This window comes from Cimex lectularius, unplaced genomic scaffold (genome assembly GCF_000648675.2).
Source record: "Cimex lectularius strain Harlan isolate CLEC.00 unplaced genomic scaffold, Clec_2.1 scaffold1, whole genome shotgun sequence".
Lineage (NCBI taxonomy): Eukaryota > Metazoa > Arthropoda > Insecta > Hemiptera > Cimicidae > Cimex > Cimex lectularius.
Genome location: NW_019392813.1, coordinates 2,512,552 through 2,530,119, shown reverse-complemented (window position 1 = coordinate 2,530,119; position 17,568 = coordinate 2,512,552). Strand labels below are relative to the sequence as shown.

Here is a 17,568-nt window from a genome sequence, read left to right as displayed (position 1 = left end):
TTCCTGGTATTTAAAATGGGCTTCCAATGAATCGAGTTCGAGTAATAGTGGCGCCAATTTTGAGTACATTTTTTTATGGAGACTACTGAGTACCATTGCTCAAAGTACATGAAAATATGTTCCTTTGCGAGTTCTGAGATGTGATTAAAAAAAGTATGCGAATTTTCCCTGGACTGTGTATGCTAACATTGAGACACTCAATTACTTTTAGAGAGTTTTTAATGAAATTTGCCATAAGTTAAATATAGAAATATTTGGGTCGTTTTACTTGTTTAAAAGGGTGATTTGTAAATATCTGGAATATAAGTAATGTTAGATTAGTCTGATATATTATGTAAATTGACTTCAATATTTGGGACATTCCTGTAATGCGATTAATAATAAAGAATATTAATAATCTTCGCTGTAGCTTTTCATCTTCGGCGAACATATCCGACGAATTTTTTCATTTGGAAGGACTTTTCCATGCGAAGGACGTTTTCCACTGTTGCGGTTTTTGTGGGCAGAACGAGGATTTTTCAAAAAAAGTAGAGCACGCATGCTGCGTCGATAATTCTACAATCGGCACTGTCCACGCCCGTTTCCCGCAGGAATCTAAAGAACGGTGGTTTGAACGGTCGGGTAAGAAAGTATTTTTGCTGTGTCGATTTGAAGATTTTTTTTTTTGAAAAGTGGGATTGTTCCAATTCGGGTTCACGGCACTGCGTGGGCGAAACTTGTGAAGGCGGATCGGCTTTTTATGAGGTCCTTCCAATGCAACAATAACAACCGAGCTAGTTACAAACATAGTTCTATAAAAGTTACTTTAGTCTTTGTGATCGCAATATTTTGTCGTGGTAAAATGTTATTTATGGGTTTATTTATTAGATTTCGTGGTTGAAAAATGGCAAAAAGGAGGGAAAATTCAAAAGGTGGTGTTGAGATGGGAAGTTGGTGTCCGAGTGGATCGAAGTCACGATAGCTCAAGTGATAGAGCAGTGGCGTATTTAGCAAAAGGTCGTGGGTTCGAATCCCGCTTGTGACACTGATTTTTTTTATCTCAATCAAAACCTTAATTAAAATATTAATTAATTGAAAAGTTATTTATGGGGTTAAATGAATGTGACAAAACAAATTGAATAACTTTAGACTAAAGTTCGATGGTGTGATTAAATACATTCGAGAGAGAAAAAAAATCAGTTTGTGTGGTATTTTCATTTGAACTTAAAAAAGCTAACAAAAGTAAAGTTTAAAGTACCTTGTGTAACGGATATCCCCCAAATAAAGGCGAACAGACAAATCCTCAAGCTGCGCCCCGACGGGCGTCGTATTTTCTCGTACATCGCACTTGACACTCACTGTAACATTTTTTCTTGTCCGGAACCGGCTCAACCAAGGCTCGCCGAAGACTGAACCTCTGGAAAACTGGTGGAAGGTACCGAAGGTGACGTCAATAACGGGATCTCCCTTCCACATCAAGAGTCCTGCGGCCCACTTGGCGTCCTCCGGGCTCCGCCGATTGACATAGACTTGAAAAAAAGGCAAAATAAATGTGTTACATTGGCCATTTTAAACGGATCAGATTTGAGCTGTTGCAACTAAACGTTTTCAACTTAGTTTCTAACAAGCGAAATAGCGTAGTTGCATTTTCTCCCCCTTTTTTGGCCAAGATCGCATAAACCAGTGCACATTTAATTCGTTATTGGCAAATAGAACCCAATTTCAAGTAAATAACACTTTAGCTTGTAGAATAGAATAGATTTTATTTTAACTTATTTACATAAATATGCATATACAAAGTGTACGGTAACTCATGTTACAAATTTTGCCCCTAGATTCTAAATTCAAAATGGAACCAAAAAGTCCTAATTAAATATGGTCTGAATCTAAACAGTTTCGGAGTTATTTCACTTTTTCTGATTTTTCAAGATTCCACGACCTTTCTTCAAATAAACAATGATAACTCCAAAACTGCAAGGTTTTGGGCAAATCCGTTGGTACCATTGAAAACTACGTTAAATTTCCAATAAGTTGTGATCAATAATAAACTAGGAAACGTGGTGAAATAAGCATTTTAGTAGCCATTACTTAAAAAAAAATTTTTCAGAGTTGAAAAACTTACTATGCTGATTGTACTATTATTTCCAACCTAGAGCAGAAAATTTCACGAAACATACTCCATTTAATATAATAATATCCTTTTTACTGGTGTATTTGCTTTTTTAATTACTTTTTTCAAAGATAAAGAAATTGATGAAGGAAAAGAAAAAATCGTGGTTGACGGATTGGTAAGGTGGAAAAATTAATAATAATAAAAAATAAAAACTTAAGTTAGTTTTGAATGCAATATCAATACATAACCAATAATAGATAAAATAAATAGCCTGTGTAAATAAATTTAAATAATTTAAACAGATAAATAATTAGTAATCGCTTGTATAATATTGCACGTAAATGTCCAAATTGCCAAAAAATTGATTTTTTTTAATTTATCCCGTTGATTGTAAGGTATATAAGCAAAATTCTTACTTGAATCCTGAAATCAGAGGATTTTATAACAAACTAGCATAAATCCGACGAGATTTTTTTAAATTCGAAAAAAGCTCTTCAGGAGTGATACTAAGAATGCGGCGGTTTGTAAGGGCTGGTATCGACCTCATCTGTTATATTTTCATGTTTTTATATTGTGATATGAACTTTTTTTTAACCAATTGACGGATTGTTTTTACCAAAAGAACCAAAGAGGTTGAGGAAGTATGCTAGGAAGCGGGGGGTTGCAGCATTGCAGTTTTCTAGCTTGTTCTTTTCTCAGTCTCTTAGTTTAGTTCAACTGATTCGATCGTTCTTTTAAAAGGTGGAAGATCGTTATTGGTGCAATTCCTGAACACGATACTATAACTATCGGTTTACAAATGAAAAATTAAGACCTAAAGCGAGCAAAGGTCGGAAGGAGATAAGGAGGACAGTATAGGTGGGCATTTTTTCTCTCTTGCTTGCGGGAACCAGCATGATAAACATCTAGACATTTACTTATTTTTATGTTATTTTTAATTATACATGTACTCAATTCTAGATCTTAGATCTAGAATTTTACTCCCGGCTTCTTGGAAAAAAAACTCATCACTCCGGCTTCTTGTTGCGGTATCCTTCGGCCTCGAACCTGATCTGGGCAAGATAGACCTCCTTTCAACAATACACTAACGGGGTATAATTTATTTTGCATACAGACAAACAACTGAGCAATAAACTTGTTTGCTAGGGCGGATGATATATTTTCGACCATTCTTAAGCCCTTTTGAACAGTAGAATGGAGGGATCTAAAACTATATTGCAGGATGGAAATAATGTTGTGACTGAATAAGGGAATTGGTCTTTGGAGGAAGAGGCGTTCGAAGATTTTGGCTAAATTTCGAAGGAGACTTAGGTCTCTGTATGAGGATGGGGAATCTCGGGTTTTGTAATTGGGTTAGAAGAAAAGGTTCTCATCTGTAGGAAATGTGGGGAGTTATGAGGTTTTTGGCCTGGGTTTTGTTTCCTGGGGGCGGGATATTCTGAATTTAACTTCTGAGGGATGGCTAGGGTTTTGTACGGGTCAGACTCAGAACCCATGGGAAAATACACAAATATCTTCCAAGCTGAGATTCATGCTGAAAGATGTACCCAACTCAACCTAAGTGGTAAAAGAATATAGCTATCATGCCAGATAGCCAAGCAGCCATCAAAGCACTAACCTCAAATACCATTAGTTCAAGTATGGTGCTGAACTGCAAAATCAAACTAAACATATTAGGTACGCAGAACAAAGTCAGCTTTTGCTGGGTCCCAGGACACATGGGATAGAAGGCAATGAGAAAGCGGACACCCTTGCAAGCCAAGGAGCTGCTGCAACGCTGACAGGACCTGAACCCTTCTGTGGCATAGGAACGCACACTATTAAAGTGTATCTCGGACAGAAGGACAAAAAGAAAATGAGGGAACTATGGAATTCACTCATTGGGCACAGACAATCCAAGAATCATCTAAGGAAAGAAATTACAGAATGTGTCAAGGGAAGCAGGAACAAACTGCGAATCCTAATAGGATTCCTAACAGGCAAGTTAAACGGACACTTAAAAAAGATTGGAATAACCCAAAATGGCACATGCAGATTCTGCAAAGAGGCAGAAGAGACACCAACACATCTACTAACGAACTGCGGAGCTACACTAACCCACAGGAGGAAATGTTTTGGGATGTATAATGTGACCATAGAAGAGCTTCACCGAACCGAAGAACACTTCAACCTCTGAAACCGCCCCTGTTAATCAAGTTTCTTATGAACTAGGACTCACCGATGTGTTTTAGGCAGAGCACGGGGGATGCAATAGCTCTTAAAGGGCGCAATATACCCTAAAATTACATCTACATCTTCATCTACGGGTGAGAGGTGAAGAGGTGAATTGGAGAATTCGGCGATTTGGAGAAGTGTAGAAAGGTGATCGGAAAGGATAGCCATCGCGCCTTATTGGGAAGGGTACTGGGTTTTTAGGCAGTTATCTCGTGTGGATTCTAGAATGGATATTTGTAGAATTTCAGGAGGTAAGAAAGTTAGTTAAATATTGTTTTATCAGAGGGGGTTGCTCTGCGTATGGCCGTAATACGGGAACGAATATGAATAAATAAAGTTGCGTTCAAGTTTCGTCTTATCTCGCGTGTTTTATGTTTGCATAACTCACACACTTTGATGTGTGTGCAGAGGGAAAAGTTTTTAATTAACCCGGCTTATACAGTTTCGAAAAGAATTGAGAAAAGGAATGCATTATAAAAAGTAGTTCATTTCCCTTTTGAATTGTTTTCTCACGTGTAAAAAGAACAGATGTATCTTTAGTGGGCATCGAGAGAGCCGCAAGCGACCGAAATAAAATCCTCTTCCGTTGTTGCACTTATCTCTTTATTTAACCTACTTTAATTTCTCCCCTTTCTTGACAAAGTGTTGCAAATCCTTTTCAAACGAAGTAAATACATTTTATTTACTTTACTTTAATCCTGTCGCTCAGAGTGGAGCATAGGCGATCACAAAGTACTTCCATCTCTCCCTGTCAGCTGCATAATTCTTGGCCTCTCTCTACGTCTTCCTGAATGACTTCCTTTTTCCCTCGGTCGTTCAATCTCGCATTGCCCTTGCGGGTTCCACTCTAGTGCGCTTTTCTTCGATGTCGTCTAGTCTTTTTCTCAGTGTAGTCCTATCTATTCACATTTTATTGTGCATTCTTCAGTAAGCTGGACGGTTCTTTTCCAGAACTTGTTTGTTCAGGTCAATACAACCATAATTAACTAAATCAAACACCCATTTTTAGAAATGGAGACTGCCTCTATGATCCTGATATTTACAACATCTTATATAGTCTCAACGGACTATAAAGGAAAGGATGTACACAGGAGAGCATCAAATACAATGATATGGTATACACATACCAAAACAAACGAAGGAACCTGATCGGGCGTTTTTTCTATAAGCTCAAAACATGAGCAATCAAACTCATTAGAGAAGTACACTTCGGTCTTTCAAGCTGAAATACATGCCATCAATGCTTGTGCCCTGGAAAATCTTAAAAGAGGCTACACTGGCAAAATAATTCTCATAAGATCTGATAGCTAAGCAGCCATTAAAGCATTAGCATGTAAAAGAATCACATCAAAATTAGTCAGTGAATGTATCCAAAATCTCGAAAACCTGGGGAAACAACAACCTGATTATATCTTAGGTGCCAGGAATTTTGGGTAATATGAAAGGAGACAGACCGGCCCGAGGAGAATCAGCAAGACCATACATAGATCTCGAACTTATACTTGGGGTAACAAAAACAAATATAGAATCCTCCATCGCAGAATGGATTCAAAGAAAACAAAAGGAGAAGTGGATAAACTCTGGCGGCGCCAGACACAGTAAACTTATGATGAAACAACCCTCATCAAGACTGGCAGAATCACTGCTGCAATTGGAGAGTCACTGGCATCTGAGAAAACATCTACAAAACATGGCATATACAACGATGATCTGCAGATTATGTAATAAAAAGGAGGAAACAGCCTCCCATGTCATCATCGAATGCGAAGCCACAGCCCAATGGTGATCTAACCTAACAAACGAAAAAACTTTGTGCATCAAATTGTAGCAGCGACAGTCAATGACCTGATACCTCTAAGGAGAAGGATTGAGTCTATTGCCCTGAACTAAGGAACTAAGAAGGTACAATAAGACATGCGTTCCCGATTTACTCATCGTCAACAAGACAAGAGGATCTTTAACGTCCGCACCTAGCCTATTCGGCCCTATCGGACGCTTTGATTCTCAAGATGAGAGCTGACGCACTTCTGCATACGACGGAAAAGTGTTAACGCCGCAGCATTGGTGTAGTGGTGTCCCGGCCCCTAAGGGTAAGTAGCCACGCTCTCCGCTTGTCCACTCCGAATGGTCGGGCCCGCATTGTGCGTCGGGTCGCACGCCGCACGCGAGGGGCTAGCGGGCCGAAATACATCAGCCCCCCCCGCGTACTCCCTAGATAGAGAAGGCGACTCTATCTCTCTGAGTGTAGAGGCTCCCCTAGCGTAGAAACTTTCGGGAACGCCCCGACAGCGGTTTCGGATTATAAAGTGGGATTGCTACCCACCCCCTAGATGAGCACTGTCTACGGACAAAGGTCTCTTATCGAGCTCAGCCTACACCTGCTGCACGTAATCGAGGGACGCCATAGGTCTAGCCTAGGTGGTCCGATCCTTCGCTTCCCCAAGGGTACCACGCCGGTCATACGCACAACAATGCAAAGCATACTCGTCAGAAACCGCCGATATCACTACCATTTTCCAATCGCTTACTCACGCATTCGAGGGACTGTAGCATGATCATGACGTCCTCAACGCTTACATGCTGTCGTCCGATCGCAACGTCTCCCGTGAGGACCAGGTTTAATACATTGGCCATGCGCAAGCTTCACGAAAGGTCCCAGGTAGAAGACAGCCTCTGTCTAAGTTCCCGCCAGGGGCGTCACCACAAGCCACCACGAGTCCATCCCAATGTGACTCTGGGCTGGGTTTTGAAACGTTGAGTCACCCCGTGGTACAGATGGCCATACAACCCATATGGCCATACCCCGTGGTACAATAAGACAGAAGGCTGCAGTGCCTGGGGAGCACCAACCCAGCTTCCTGGCATCCTGTTTCACATACCATGAGGCCACCATATTCCGAGAAACCGCCGCAGGCAATGGTTCACAAAAACATGGAGAGCACTCGTTACGTTTTGATGTCTGTCCAATCCTCAGATCCATATAATAGGATCACATTTTTGTTGAAGAGCCTAATTTCGATTTGGCTGGAGATTATTTTGTTTCTCCATATTGGATATAATGGTAAAAATAGAAGTCTACTCTTCAAATCGTCTGCAGTACCCCTAGATTTTGACACCACGCTTACTAGTAGGTAAAGGAATCGACTGCTTCAAGGTTGTCGTCTTCAAGGGTCCGTTATAAGGCCTACCCCTTTGGCAGTAATGTTTTGGGCCGTTATTTTGGCTCGTAGGTCACTTATTCTTGGCACAAGGGATAGATGTCATCGGGAAAATCAAGGTCTTCCAATCTTTCCTGCATTCTCCAATGAAAGCATTTTTTCCTTCCTCCAGGGATGTGCGCATTACCGCATCCAGTACAAGGATGAAGACTGTTGGTGAAAGAATTTTGAGGTATTTTGAGTAAACGAAAAAATGGTGTAATTTATTGTTGAATTAAATCCATTAGATTTCGTGGTCCGATTGAAAAAATAACCTCTTTGAATTAATGTAAGGTAATGGTTGAGATAAAAAAGTCAGTGTCATGAGCGGGATTCGAACCCACGACCTTCGGCTAAATACGCCGCTGCTCTACCAATTGAGCTATCGTGACTTCGATCCACTCGGACACCAACTTCCCACCTCAACCCACCTTTTGAATTTAACCTCCTTTTTGCCATTTTTACTTTTTATCTCAACCAATACCTTACATAAAGATTAATTTATTGTTGAATATCTAATCCCTTTAAAACAGCATTCGCTCAGTTAAATAAAATAATGCGCTGTTTTATTTCAACAAGCAATTATGATCGTAGATGTACAAGTCGTCATGATTAAGTTGAAATAAGACATTCCTCAAACTAGTTCCATTTTATTTTTCAATGTGTCGTATGAAATTGAGCATGTCTTTTTAATTGGCTCTTAAAAAGTCTTGAGATAGGTTTACGTTCGAATAATTGATTACCAATGGAGAGTGACAATGGTCATGCCAAATCGATTCGACCCGATGGAAAGATTTGCGCAAGATTTTGTTGTGAAAGTATTAAAAACCTTGGTTTGTGCTTTGACATTCGTGTGGACAGAATTCATGGGATTAACGTTAACGTCCAGAATCCATGACATGAGACGGCAATTCCTACTGAGCAACTTTTAAGCAAAAGTTACACTTGCTAACTGTAATATCCCTGACTTCTGTTTAGTAATTTAATTTTCTTCAGTTTGTTCATTTCCTAAACTTTTCAACCAATTAAAAACAAAACAAATAAGTATCGAACTAACATCGACTCCAACATAAACACAATGAGCCAAATAATAAACAAAACACAGACAAAAACAGACTAAATAAATCTGTTAAACAAGTTAGGTATAAGAACTGAATACAGCGAACACAATTGAACAACATCTGAGACAAAACATCAACAAGACAAACTAGACTCAAATGATACTTATGCAATAACTTAATGCGGACTATATGTATCCTACACATATTACTACATATAAATGTGATCACAAAACGTTTTTTCACACGGTCACATCATATCATGTTAAAATTTGAAAATACCCGCCCGCCGGTAGGAGGTGTAAGAAAAGAGGTAAGGGAGAAGAAAAAGAAGACAGTAGAAAGAGAAATTACACTCTAGCCGAAGACAAAAATAAATGGAAAAGAAGAATAAGAAGAAGCAAAAAAGAATAAATGAAGAACTATCAATATTTGCCTCCCAAAAACAAAGTTTTTTTGTTGTTTTATGCGTTTATGTAAAATACTGACGTCAGATTATTTTATGATTTGTATTTTAAAATTAGAATAGGAACTGAGCTAGCTCGGTTTTAAAGGGTCTTTTGAATTGTGTTAAGTTTTTTCTAATTTTGTGTTATTGGAAAGATTTGGATTCTATTTTCTATTTTATTAGGTTTCGTGGTCCGCTTGACCAAATAAATTCTTTTCAATTACTTAAGGTCTTGGTGGAGATAAAAAAAGTTAGTCTCACAAGCGGGATTCGAACCCACGACCTTCGGCTAAATTCGCCGCCGCTCTACCACTGGTGCAAATGTGGAATATTGCTGTTTATAATAAATCCTTACAAATATATTTTGGAAATAGTAGAAATTTAACTATATTTAAATACTTTGGAATATAATTACTATTAAATTCACTAATTTCGTGGTCCGCTTGACCAATTAATATATTACAATTAATTAAGGTTTTTAGTTGAAATAAAAAAGTCAATGGCACGAGCGGGATTCGAACCTACGATCTTCGGCTTGATACGCCGCTGCTCTACCACTTGAGCTATCGTGACCTCGATCGACTTGGACACCAGCTTCCCATCTCAACCCCACCTTTCGAATTTTCCCCCCTTTTTGACAATTTTCAAATGTCGTGTAATCACTGTGTTCTATTTGATTCTCGGCGACAAATGAAATGGCCACGGAGAGCTTTTGTGAAGTATACTTCATTTTCCTTATTACATTTTATTAGGTTTCGTGGTCCGCTTGACCGAATAAATTCTTTTCAATTAATTAAGGTTTTGGTTGAGATAAAAAACGGCCAAAAGGAGGGAAAATTCAATAGATGGGTTTGAGTTAGTGTCCGAGTGGATCGAAGTCACGATAGCTCAAGTGGTAGAGCAGCGGCGTATTTAGCCGAGGGTCGTGGGTTCGAATCCCGCTCGTGACACTGACTTTTTTATCTCAACCAAAACCTTAATTAATTGAAAAAAATATAGTTTTACACTTAAGAGTTTTATCTAAGATTTTCTATTGCTAAATCAGCGCATATATAACGAAAGTTTATATAAATTATTTATATAATAATTATTTTTTATATAAATTTTAACTGCACGTTTTCCAGTGATAACGAGTAAATTGATTCTTTCCGTTTTCGTCCAGGAAAATATAATAGCTCTTACATACTCGTCTACTCATGGAAAAGGGAACGATAAATTACAACGCTTTAATTATTACTGGATAATTACAATCCATTACAGTCGCTAATGATCGTGGAAAGTTTGATATGCGATTGTTTACAACCCGTCTACATCTTACGCAATTAAATTTTGAGGTTATTGTTTACGTTTCATAGGCGTTTCGGCTTCACGCCATATTCAGTAAAGAACCCATCCTTCCGCACGAAGCCAAAACGCGTATCAATGAAAAGAAAAAGTAAATTAATTTTAAAAAAATTATGCAGTAGATTTGCATCTCAATAATTTGTGTTAATGGGATTTTGTACTAAAATAATCCACTCTCCGGTAGATCAGATTTGAGTTTCAGTTTCGCCGGAAGAATTAATTTGTAACAGCCACCCAATCGCCTGCGAAAACAGAAAATAATAACCTCATGATAATAACCGGTCTATAACGAAACCCGCCACTAGCAGAGAGAAAAAGCCACTCGTTTTAAAAGTTTTGCGTGTTTTAAAGTCGAGTTTTCTAAAAGCGGCGAGAAAGTATAGACCTTTCTATCGTACAGGCTCAATTTGGTGGACGTGACCTACCAAACCCTTGTACATGTATGCAAATTAAAAATTTTCTCAACAGAGTGAAATTAATGTTCAAAATAAGATATTCTAATAAAATTTCGATATAACATAACAATCCAAATTATTTTATGGCTGTACAAGAAAATATTTTTTACTATAAAAGATCGGCCGAAAATGTCCGACCTACTTTTCTTCACCCACCGTACATAAGAAACACACCCAACGCCAATGTTTATGTGATGATACGAACTTTATCATTTAGAAGGTACTTCTAAGTTGTGCTCCCACAGCATTATTAATAAAACATCCTCTTTTTCCCCTTAATTCCCTAACGTATTGTACAAATTCTAAAACTTTTTTCTCTCTCTTTTAATTTATTTATTACCATCTGTACAATTTATACTTTGGGTAACTAGAGACAATATTTATCATTTACATATGTTCTAACGGGATCCAGCAGCCATTGTTGATCTAACAGCTTTCTGAATAGTTATGTTCTATTCCTAAGGAGGTCCCGGTGCCATGTCCGTTTCAATCCCCTTACTGTGTTGTACAGCTAATGTTGGACCTGTCTAATCGGTAAATATGTGACGATAGTTTTTCATGGAATGTGAAAAATTGGTTGGGGATTTGATTTTTAAAGTAAGTCATTGTGAAGAGTAGCGTTGGAAACGAAGTAGGGAGTGTTGACCAATGGTTCTGGGTACTTTGGGTTGGAAGGACTTGGAAAGTTTAGCGGTGCCCCACAGTTCTAATCCGTATGCCCAAATCGGTTTCACTAGTCTTATAAAGTGTTTGTTTTTTGTTTACATGAGTGATCTTGTTAATAATTTTTACAGTATTTACAGCGTCTATTTAACGTCGTGCAACAGCGTCTTTTAGTTCGTTTTTGAACCAGTTAGACATGAGTGAAAGGTAGTGTACATAGTCAGTTTTTGGGATAGGAGTATTATTGAGGAATATTGAATGATAGTTTTGTTTCGGAGGGTAAAAGTGATATGGATAACTTTGTTTACGTCTATCTTAAGGCGCGAGAATTGGTTCCATTCGTCTATTCGCAACACGTGTGCCTGGAGCTCCTCTGAAGCTAAAATTAAGAATCAGAGAAGGGCACAGCTGTGTCGTAGGAGAGTGGACGGTTATGTCGGGATAACTGAGGTAAAGATGAGAAACAAGGTTGGTCTGAGCACACTACCTTGCGGCACTCCGGAGTGCATATTCGGAGTAACGCGATCCTTAGAGAATAGTTCTGTTAGATGGAATCGAAGAATTAGGTACTTTGGTAGGAGGTTTGGAAAGAGACTTTTTTTCGTACAGAAGCAGGAACTTGTACACACGAGGGTTAAGCCAGAAACACACTTACCCGATGCTACCCGACGCAAATCCAAACTCCGATTTTCCATAAGGTTGCATTACCCCCGTGCACATCTACCCGATGCTATGCCACGCTAACCTACCCGACGCTCTGCGATCCCCCCCACTGTCCAGATTTTCGTCGGGTCGCATCGAGTACAGTCGAAGACAAAAGAACCGGACACTCATATTTTTATTCAAACTACATGTATTATTGTCGTTATATTAATTACAAGATACTTATTTTAATATAAACCAAATTAACTGTGATTAAAAATTAATTAGTTTTTATTTAAAAAATTAATTTTAATGGTTTGGTAGAAAATTAACCAAAACACCGGAATACGATTTTTTGATATAATGAATTTAACTAACACTTTATTGTACTCGCTTCGGCGGTACATATACTAAAATTGGATCAATTTATTACACGGTTTTGCTCATAAAATTTAATTAACAATTTATTTCATAATTTTGCTCGTAAAATTACACCATTTTCTAATATCGGGTAGCATCAGAACAGGACACTCATATTTCTTGTAGTTTATTTCAAACTAAGTACATGTAATTTTGTCGTTATATTAATTACAACATGTTATTTTAATGTAAACCAAATTAAACGAGATCAAAAATGCATAAGTTTATAATAAACATTGTTTAATTATGATGGTTAGGAATAACTTTATTTAAAACAATTAAGTTTATCAGACAATTTATTAGATGGTTGTGCTCATAAAATTTAACTAACAATTTATTACAAGGTTTTGCTCAAAATAGTGCATTAAGAACAAAAGATGCGTTGCGATTGTGATAAACGCTGTGGACTGTACGCGACGTGTGCTTGCGTCGGATAGATGTGCACACCCCACCAAAACGTGGGAAGGCGTCGGGTAGCATCGGGTAGCGTCGAATGGCGTAGCATCAGGTAAGTGTGTTTCTGGCTTTAGGATACCAGATCCTGCCTGCATAGACGGGGGAGAGTGCATAACCCTCTGAACTACGGGGTAGCAGAAAATGTTCCAAGTTCTTACTGCCACATTGGAATGGACTCGTAGTGGCTTAGTGGCGATGCTCCTGACGGAACTTAGAGAAGAGGCTGTTCTTCTATCTGTGACCTCCGGCCAAGCACGTGCGTGTGACCTTCGTTACAACCCCGGCCTCTCGGGAAACGATGGATCGGACCATTGAAGCGTGTAGCGTTGAGGACGTTCAGGCTACGCTGACGGGTCCCTTGAATGCGTGAGAAGTGGTGGATGGGAACAGAGAGTGGTCGTTTGTGCCTGCAGGGGCTTCCTTTACAAAAGGCAATCTCCTAAACCGCGGCCGGAATGGATCTGGAAGTTGTTACGCTGGAGGAGCCCTAATACTCTGGGAGATAGAGTCGCCTTCTCTATCTAGGGAGTGCGTGGGAGACCAGGCTGATGCATTTCAGCCACCTTGGGTAACTCTTTACTTGCGGCATACGGCCTGATGCACAATGCAGGCCCGTCCACTCGGAATTGGCAAAGGTTCGTCTTGGCCCCTCGGGGCTGGGACGGCTTCTACACCAATGCTCGCGGCTGTAACACCCATCAAGTCGCGAGTGGAGTTGCGTCATCTCTCATCTTGGTTATCAAAAGGTCCGGTAAGGCCATAAGCCAGGTATGGACGCTAAAGATCCTCATTGTCCTTTTAAGGACGACCGAGTATTTGGGAACGTATGTTATCTTTATACCAAATCGTCATGAAGTCTTCTCTGTGGGTCGAGGCCATGAAGTAGCATACGGTCGGCAGCGGCCCATTTCTCTCCGTTGTATTCTCACGCCAATGTTGGTTTAATGCTTAATACATAAAGCGGGAAGGAAGATTATTGTGAGTTTTTGGCCTGGTGCTCAGGTTACCGGTATAGTATGGTGATATAGATATTAGGAAGCGGGGTTTGTACTGGTACAGCAGCCTTCTGGCTTATTGTACCTTCCTAGTTCCTTAGTGGACTCAAATCTTCTTCTTAGAAGAATCAGGCCATTGACTGTCGCTGCTACAATTCCATTACGTAAGTATTTTTTTCGTATGTTAGGATAAATCTCCATTGAGCTGTTGCTTCGTATTCGAAGATGATATAGGTGGTTGTTTCCTCCTCCTCATTACATAATCTACAGATGGGATCATCGTTGTTTATGCCCATGTTGTGTAGATGTTTTATCAGATGCCAGTCACCGGTTCCAGGTTACCGGAGTCAAGCGAAATATTACAGCTAAGATCACTTGCCAGGGATTACAAAAAGGCATTCCAGGATCAGTCTAAAATAATAACCATTGTTACAATTTTAGTATAATGGTGTAAACGGAAAATTACGGAAAGTAAGCACAAGGAACTAAAAATAGTAAGTAATGTGGAGTTGGTATTGATAGTGAAAATACTTTTTTAACAAAATATCTATCAATGTTTTCAACCCATTAACAAACTTGAGAAGACTTGAGACCGAATCCTGCGTAGCCAAACCCCTCCAGATTATATAAAGCACTTCCTGCTTTAAGTACCTTGCCATGGAAAGCTTGGATATTAGGATACAAACAACGAGTGCATGAGTTAAAATCAAATAAAATAGTTTTAAATAGACCAAAGGCCTTCGTTTGTACTTTAGTACATTAGTATTCAATGTTTGTAAAATGTAAACAGGTTTGTTATTAAGTACATTGATAGTAACGCCAAAAACGATCTTCTCTTCTTTGAAATAAATCAAATATCTAAAATAATTAAATTTTATTCTGATCTGATTACCTCTGAAAAGCTAGACTTTAAGATCTTTCATGTTTTCTCTTTTCGATAAAGGAAAATATAGAATCTGCAGTAAAAACAATCTGAAATCGTTTTCCTGTTTAAATGAAACATTTCTTCGCAATTTTAGCTTTTAAAATATGTATTTAACACCGTTTTAATAAAGGCTAAGACCACAGTCATCGAGTGCCAGGTACGCTCTCTTGTGGCCTTGTACAAGAACTTCTAAAATCATAGCTTGTTGTTCCTTAACTTACAAACGAATAATTTTCTAGTATTTAAATTTAAATCCATCTCGGAAATCCATTTAAGAATAACATTTTTTAATTAAATAAATTAATCTTTAAAAATAAACACGAATGGAATGGTTTGGCCATTATCTGCCCCGTTTATTCATTTACTGTTTGTTATTTATTTACCTGTTGCTTTCTAAAAAAAAAGTTTTTATTTGTTAAAGGAATTCCAATAGATAACGCGGACATCATGTCAAACAGTTATTGACGTCAATGTTGTTATCAAGATTCGAGCAATTTAAATTGTTCTTTGTTTATTCGGTTGTTCAGCTTGTTAAAGGACTTTCATTATTTAATATAAAAAAACTTATATTAGGAATTTTTTAAATCCAATTAATTTATATTAACGTTATCCTACAAGTAGCCGAATGGAGCAAACGCTGGTAATTAATTAGATCATAAAACTTAACGAAAGCAAAAGCACCCATGTATCATTCAGCCATCGCAGGAAAACCGATACCACCTCAATAATCTCCCATCCAAAAATCAGACTATGTCCGCTAAATTTGGTTCCACCTAGACTCAAGATCAAACAAGACATACGAAAAAACAGGACTTAAACATCGTTTCGAACTGCTTTACATACTGCCTAACGTTTCAACAAGACAATACTAAAAACCAAAATGAACGAACGTGCAGCACTGTGGGGCACCGCTAATCCTTCCAACATCCAAATAATATATTCGTTTGATTCCAGAGTACTCATAACCATCGTCAATACTCCTACGTGTCCATCACCTTCCACGATGACCTCAAAATCTTTCTTGTGTAAAAAATAATCGTCTTCTCAACCCAATCGAATTGGCCAATTCTTATCTAATTAAAACCACCCCTATAATCCGACCAGACGACTGAGGAGGTGACCTCGCGGATTAGTCCTCACAGCTGGGAGAACACGACACTTCCTCTATGTCATTTGGAAATATTGTAAATCCAGCTCTTTTTTTTCTGATGTGCTGATTTACGTTAGTTGGGAGGTTTTTATGAAATTTACGGTAACGAGAACGTATTTCATCTTGTTCGAAAGGAATATGTAAATCTGTATGTGTAGTTTGGTTCGATACAAAAAATGGAGCATCCCGTATTTTTCGTAGTATTAAGGACTGGGCAGTTTGAATGCGGTGGATGTTGGAATGTTTGGCTGAACACACTTCCGGTCCGTAAGTCCATATCGGCTTAAGTATGGTGTTGTTAAACAGCCTTTTATTTTTGAGAGGTAAATTTTGTCAAGAACGGTAAACAAAACGTTTATCAAGAAGTCGTGCAAGAACTCTATATCGTATCATAACCCCTGACGTTTCAGGTGTGTGTGAGGAATCCACGTCAGGCGTTTGTCGATGTACAACACGAGGTCCCGCACCTTGTCCGCAGTTGGGAGGGGAAAATTATTTAAGAAAACGCGGGGAGATCTTTTTACGGAGAGTGAAGGTAATGTGGGTGAATTTGTCTGTGTTAAATTCTATCCTTTTCTTTTTACACCAAGACTCTAGTAGTGTGGGGTGTTGTTGGAGGTTTCGAGTGGAAATGACAAGGTCGGTGTTGCTGGTGAGAATTGCTGTATCGTATGCAAATGTGAATGTGATGGTTTCGCGATGAGATGGCATGTCAGCTGTGAAAACCTGGTACAGTGTAGGGGCCAGAACGCTACCCTGAGGAACACCAGCTTGTAAAGGAAAATATGCTGAGGGAATAGCGTTCGATACTTAACTGTGCAGTATAAGATGGTAGGTGGATGGAAGGATGCCCTTGAGCATGAACAGCAGGCCCGGGTGCCAAACTCGATCAAAAGCTTGGCAGAACTGTACTGTCCCATCTCAAAGGAGGAGAAAATAATGTCTTCCACACGGTGACCCTGCTAGACATTTGAGTGATAGTTGCGAAAACTATATTGATGATCTGGGATTATGTTTTGGGAATTTAGAATCGGAAGAATACTTTTCAATAGGAGTTTTTCTAAAATTTTACCCAGCTCATAAACATAATGTAATAAAGTACAGATTGTAATAAATGTACAAAAATTAACATTTATTACAATTGGTTAGAATGGATGTACTCTATGTATTTATGTTGATAAGTTGAGTTTACAATACTGAAGGTTTCAAAGGTATTTTAAATTATCGAATTGTAATAATATTAATAATTATAATTACTCAGAAATCGTGCGATGCGGTCTGGTGTGATGTAGGTTTCAGAAAAATATTTTTTTTATCGAGCCAACGTTTCGATCTTTATTGAGATCATCTTCAGGGCTCAAAGTGTTTGTCTTCTGTGAAATTGTGCCATTCTTGCATGTCGTGTTGAGAGTGCCTCATACTCCATCAGGTTGGGCACTCTCAACACGACATGCAAGAATGGCACAATTTCACAGAAGACAAACACTTTGAGTCCGAAGATGATCTCAA

At 38.6% G+C, this 17,568-nt stretch overlaps 1 protein-coding gene across 1 annotated transcript in view; it reads right to left on the bottom strand.

The window, feature by feature from the left end:
• Window positions 1-1,413, bottom strand: part of LOC106664312 (CUB and sushi domain-containing protein 3) — a 156,821-nt gene extending 155,408 nt beyond the window's left edge. Inside the window, exon 1 of the mRNA XM_014389929.2 lies at window positions 1,238-1,413. Within this exon, the coding sequence (XP_014245415.1) occupies window positions 1,238-1,322 (85 nt within the window). The 5' untranslated portion in view covers window positions 1,323-1,413. The remainder of the gene's footprint in view (window positions 1-1,237) is intronic.
• Between the last annotated feature and the right edge of the window lie 16,155 nt (window positions 1,414-17,568).